Raw genomic sequence first — 6,000 nt, 5'->3', positions numbered from 1 at the left:
GGCTCGGCGGTAGAGTGCTTTCTTCGCTTGAGGCCCTGGGTTTGATTCCTCAGTACCACATAAGCAGAAAAAGCTGGAAGTGGTGCTGTGGCTCAAGTGGTAGAGTGTTAGCCTTGAGCTGAAGAGCTGAGGGACAGTGCCCAAGCCCAGATTTTAGGCCCCACAACTGACAAAAAACCTAATTAATAATAATAAAAAAAAGGGTATGTGGAAAGCATTTAGAGTTAATGTTGAATAAGTACTCTTCCTTATTACCATCAGTCATTATCATTACTATCATCACAATCATTCATTATAATCATCACCAGCACCAACCTTCAGCATCACACTACCACCACCACTACCACCATCATTAGTACCACTAGCATCACCACTACCATCACTGTATTATCCTCAATAGCCCCACCACCATTACCACCACTACCATCATCATTAGTCATGAAATCTCAACTCTTGCTTATTGGGCTGGATTCCTTTGTTTACTGGCAATGCTGAAAATCTCATCCCAGGTAAAAATTTTGCCACCTAACCACAGAGTGCACACTGCATGGCAGAGGGCTGCAGGGCTGGGTTGCCTTTCTGGAAAAGCCAATGTGGCAAAGTGACTTGCAAGCCATAAAATGTATTGTAACTATCTAGACATAGTAACATAAATATGATCGGAGTTTCTGTTTACCTGACAACCTTCTATGAACCAAATACTGTGCTCACTGTCTCTCATAGGTCTACTCACCTAATGCTCCTCAAGCACCCAAAATGTTAAGATTCTTTTCCTCCTCCATTTTAAAGATGTGGGGAATGGCACCCACTGAATCACTCAAGGTTGCAGATGGAGTTCACACTCAGATCTGCTGGCTCTCAGGTTTGTGTTTGTATCTCCTCAGTCATGTGTGGGTTAAACAGAAATGTTCTTTCCAAGATGGCTGGAATGCCAGTGGCTGATTTCCAGCCAGATGCCAGCAATCCTGCTCTCAGATTGTGAGAGTTGTGCCTCTGATCCTTTAATAGGTACATAGCATCTCAACACTGCAAGGCATTGCTTCACTCTGTCAATTTGAACCCCTTTCCCTGGTTCCAAGTTAACTTCTTTGTCTACCTTGGGAGGATCCAGAGCTAGGATGACATTATTAGCATTGAAAATTATGGGGTTTTTTTTTGGGGGGGGGTCCGGTTGTGGGGCCTGAACTCTGGGCCTGGGCGCTGTTCCTCAGCTCTTCAGCTCAAGGCTAGCGCTCTACCACTAGAACCACAGCACCACTTCCGGCTTTTTTCTCTTTGCTTATGTGGGGCTGAGGAATTGAACCCAGGGCCTCATGCATGCAAGGCTAGCGCTCTACCACTTGAGCCACAGCGCCACGTCCGGCTTTTTTCTTTTTGCTTATGTGGTGCTGAGGAATCGAACCCAGGGCCTCATGCATGCAAGGCAAGCACTGTATCACTGAGCCACCTTCCCAGCCCCCAAAATTATGGTTTCTGAGTCTAAGGATTTTCAACCTAGACCAGAGACCATTTTGCTTTCTAGCTAAGATAGCAAAACAAAATATAATCTACTTCCATCTGCAAAAAAAAACCCAAAATGTTTTCTTTCTAAAGTCAAAAGAACACTTTATAGCTACAAAAAAAAGACAACAAACAATAGTAGCTTATTCTGCTTTAATATCCCCAAAGATGTGTGCAAATGGAACTACATTGCAAATCGAGGCAGAAATCCACAGACAAGTACGTCTCACTCAGAAGAAAACCAATTGGAGAGAAGGCACCAGAATTTGCACTTTGTTGACTTACATGTAAACAGTAAACTGGGGGAGGGAGAGGAACATTTGCTGTCATTTCATGGGTGCATCCTAGGGATGAAAGATGGCCTGGAGGGCTGGCACTCAGCCTCAGCTTCCGCTACGGTGTAAACAGTGCCTGGTGCTAAGGAGACAAACACCCACACAGCGGCAGTGCAGAAGGGCATGAGGAGGAGTGGACATTAAAATTGCCCACCCTCACAGCTCCCAAGGGTATCCCACTGGCAGTGTCTTATGAATGCACCGTTTGTCAACAACTAGGAAGTGGACAAATCAAATCCTAAAAAAGCCCGGGCAAATGCATTTTTGTGTCTGTCCATGCTCCTCAATCAGATGGCGTGGCTGGGCTGCAGGTGGAGGGACATACCCCAGGGGCGGTTTTCTTAGGTGATGACGGTGGGCGCGGTGCGTCCCGTCCTCTCCTGGAGCTGAGAGACCTTCAGAGCAATGGCAATGAGGGGGGCCAACATGACCTAAGGGAAACACAAAACAAAGAACTTTTTCTACCATTTTAAATATATGCTTAGCTTCAAACCTAACAGCCCCTGATTCCAGAGTCTACTCCAGATGTCACAAAATTCTTCTAACTCTGTTAAGTCTAGGCATACAATACACATTAATGATTATAGGCATCTAGTAAATCTCAGATCTCAGCTACGGGGAGCCTATGTATCTGAAATCCTGTACCTTTAACCACAATCTCCCTATCCCTGCAGCCTCCAGCCCTGCTAACTACCTTTCTACTAACTATTTCTGAGTTCAGCTTTGTTTGTAGATTGCACGTATGCATGAGATCATGCAGAACTGATCAGAGCCTGGCCTATTTCACTAAGGATAATGTTCTCCAGGTTCACCCAGGTTGCCACAAATGGAAGGACTTCTTCATCTTTCTAAGGTGGAATCATTTTTGGTGATGTGATTGTGACCCATCTCTATCCCTTTCATCTGCTGATGGACACGTTAGGTTGGCACTACTTGGCTGTTATGAATAATGCTACAATGAACATAGACTGCAGATGTTTTTGAGGGTAATGACTTGAGTTCCTTTGGATATACACTAGAAGAGGGAATGCTGAATCACATGGTAGTTCTGTTCTCATTTTTTTTTTTGTCCTACTCCTGGAGCTTGAACTTAAGAGACCAGGGGCTGTCCTTGAACTTTTGTGCTCAAGGCTAGTGCTCTACCACTTGAGCCATAGCTCTACTTCTGGCTTTTTGGTAAGTTGCACAGACCTTCCTGCCCAGACTGGCTTCGAACTGTGATCCTCAGATCTCAACCTTCTCAGCAGCTAGGATAGCAGGCATGAGCCACTGACCCTATTCTTCAATTTTTTTTGAAACTTCTATATTGATATCAAAACAGCTGCACCAATTTATATTTCTACACCAGTGTGCAATTATGTTCTATTTTCTCCATTTCTCTACCAACAGTTAGCCTTTATCTTAGACAATAAGCATCCTGACAGGTGTGGTTATATCTCATTGTGGTTCGGATTTGCATTTCTCTAGTGATTAGTGATGCTGGTCAACTTTTTGCATACATGTTGACCGTTTGTATGCAAGTGCCATTTAACAGGGCATCTTAGTACAAGTCCTCTTGGCGCCTTTACAGTACAGTAGGTGTTGTGAATGGCCAAGAGGAGGGAATGTAGCATGCATAAATGTTCTGTAGCTATGAAGCTCTGGCTGCAGGGCATGTGGCAAGAAGGAGGAACTCACTTGGGGAATGCCCCTGTGCCCCACTCCTCCTAATTCTTCCACTTTAGTGACTATACTCCAAGTTCACGGTCTCACCCCGGGTCCCTTCCCACTCTGACCTACCCCTGGAGATTCTTGTGAGTAGGATTGGGAACTCAACCCATCAGGCTACAAGTTGGCAGACTTTTCTTTGAATACTCATAAAACTGCCTCTCCTTGCTGGAGCAGGTAATCCACCAAGCAAAGTGATGAGTGACAGGCCAGAACACCAGAGAGGGGCTGATATGAAGATTAGTGGTGCGCATCAGTAATACTAGCTACTCAGGAGGCTGAGATCTAAGGATCAAAGTTCAATGCTGGAAAGTCCATGAGACTCTTATCTCCAAGTAAAAGACAGAAGCAGATCTGTGGTTCAAATGGTAGAGAACTAGCAGCTTTTAGCAAAAGAGCTAAGGGACAGCAGCACATAGGACCTGAGTTCAAGCCCCAGTAGTGGTGCGCACGCACACGCACACACACACACACACACACACACACACACACACACACACACACACAGGTTATCCAGTGTTTCCTACTTTCTAGGCATACAAACCTATTCAGCATTGCTTAACCTTTCTATGTCTCAGTTTCCTAGTCTGTTAGTTGAGAGTATAATACTTCACATCATTTGAGAATTAAATGAATACATTTGTGCTATAAGTTTGAAGTAAGAGTTGGGCAAATGCTCAGATCTTTGTTTCTTATTATTGTTGTTGCTAGTAGTGTTTGCTATTGTTGCTGTTGACCTAATGAATGAGACATAGAGGAAAGTGTGCACGACTCAGTGCAAGCACTAAAGTAGTCAGGGCGCAGGGACTGGGTATTACCTGGGGGTCCTGGTTGATCTTGGCAGCGTCCTTTTCGTAGCTATCGATGTACAGTCGAATGGTGGCTCCAGCACTCCCAGTACCGCTCAGACGGAAGATGATTCGAGAGCCATCTGCAAAAATGAGCCGCAAGCCCTACAAAAGGTAAGCAGAGGTTTTGTTGTTGTTGTTTTGTTTTTCCTCCACAACAGGCAGGAAGGGAGATTGAGGACTGGCAAACTAGAAGAGGTCGTCCATTTAGAGACCTAATCGCATCCATACTCAACCCATCAGAGGATTAGCTACTTGATAAATGGCAGCAACTGCGCCTCAGGGGTCTGCCTTCTGCCCGCCTCTCACTGCATCCAGACCACGGGACTTAGCTAATGCGGGAGACGCATTTCCAAGGTCAGGCGGGAGATATGATCTGGGTGAGGCTGGAGAACACGAGGGCTCCTCTCCCCTCCCCTCTGATTTATGGACTCCCCATTCCAATGTGAAGCTTACTAAACAAGTAAGTAGAACTGCTGGGTACAGAAATTTGATTCTCAGTCTGGCTGAAACCACAGCAGAAGAGTTTCCAGACAGATGAAGGAAAGGGCTCTGTAAAATGCTGGTTGAGAGCCTCAGAGAGCGAGCACGGGAGGTCACATGTTGCAGGTGGCAGCTGTGCCCAACCTATCAGACAGGACCCGCTGGCCAATGTCCTGCTTGTGTGTGATAATTCCAAGTGGGGTCCCATGAGGGGCAGGGATGATGAGCCCATCCTTCTTTCCATCGTCCTCTTTTCCCTCTCTGGAAGTACCTGAGACTCATTTCAAGGAAAAGTTGGGGACTCTGGGAGGAAGACGAGGCTAGACCACTGTCCTCAGACAGTCTATCAGTGCCTACGAGGGTGAACTGTGTTCGTGCAAGGAGAGGCTGTGCTCTTCCCCTGTTGCTGTCACCAATCCTCATCTAGTTTCAATCCTGCCATTTATTAACCATCCTCAGAAAAGACAAATGGAATATTGAATACATTCTCCAGTTGATTATCATAAAAATGTGCTCAGTTCTCACTCACTGTTTTTTGTTTTCCAGAGAGAGGGACACACCAGGTTAGTCTCCTTCCCCCACAACATCGAAATTCTAAATTTTAAACTCTATTTTGATTACTTTGCAGAAGCGCTGTCTTCTTTGGAATATTTTCCATCCTAGCTGGTGTTCCTCGTAAATGCTCAGGTTTTCAAATTCTACAAAACAATGCTGCAGCCTATTCCTTACATAGAGCAGCCCATAGTTACGAAGATAATCCCTGCTTCTACTTTTTCCAGCCCTTAGTACCTGGCACACAATGACAGAAACCTTAACAATTCTGTCACCACCCAGGATCGTCCAGTTGCTCAACTGTGGTATCCTGTTATGTGCTGCCTTGTTGGTTGAGTCACAGACATCAAACCATTAATACGTCTAAGTCCAGGAGTGTTTTGTAAGAATTTTGATCCTATGAAAGAAACATGTAGACAATACTACTTTCACAGTCCTTCATCTATAATCTTTGGTCAGAGAAAGAGAGGAGTTGATATAGAAGGCTACAGTTTACCTTTCCTAGATTCTAGCCTCCTTTCCACACATACACTTGAAATCTATGCATGGTTCCAGAGAATGCAAAAGTCCCTCTG

The 6,000-nt window shown here is 45.1% G+C and overlaps 1 protein-coding gene across 3 annotated transcripts in view; it reads right to left on the bottom strand.

The window, feature by feature from the left end:
- Nucleotides 1-1,647: 1,647 nt before the first annotated feature.
- The window catches only part of Pgm1 (phosphoglucomutase 1), a 59,837-nt gene continuing 55,484 nt past the window's right edge, over nucleotides 1,648-6,000 (bottom strand). For all 3 annotated transcript variants that reach the window (XM_013020637.1, XM_013020636.1, XM_013020639.1), the window contains exons 10-11: nucleotides 4,361-4,495; nucleotides 1,648-2,266 (exon numbers count right to left, since the gene is read on the bottom strand). In XM_013020637.1, coding sequence (XP_012876091.1) covers nucleotides 2,177-2,266; nucleotides 4,361-4,495 — 225 coding nt within the window. In that variant the 3' untranslated portion in view covers nucleotides 1,648-2,176. The remainder of the gene's footprint in view (nucleotides 2,267-4,360; nucleotides 4,496-6,000) is intronic.

The sequence above is a fragment of the Dipodomys ordii genome, unplaced genomic scaffold, assembly GCF_000151885.1.
Source record: "Dipodomys ordii isolate 6190 unplaced genomic scaffold, Dord_2.0 Scaffold51, whole genome shotgun sequence".
Taxonomy (NCBI): Eukaryota; Metazoa; Chordata; class Mammalia; order Rodentia; family Heteromyidae; genus Dipodomys; species Dipodomys ordii.
This window is presented reverse-complemented; position numbering and strand designations above follow the sequence as displayed.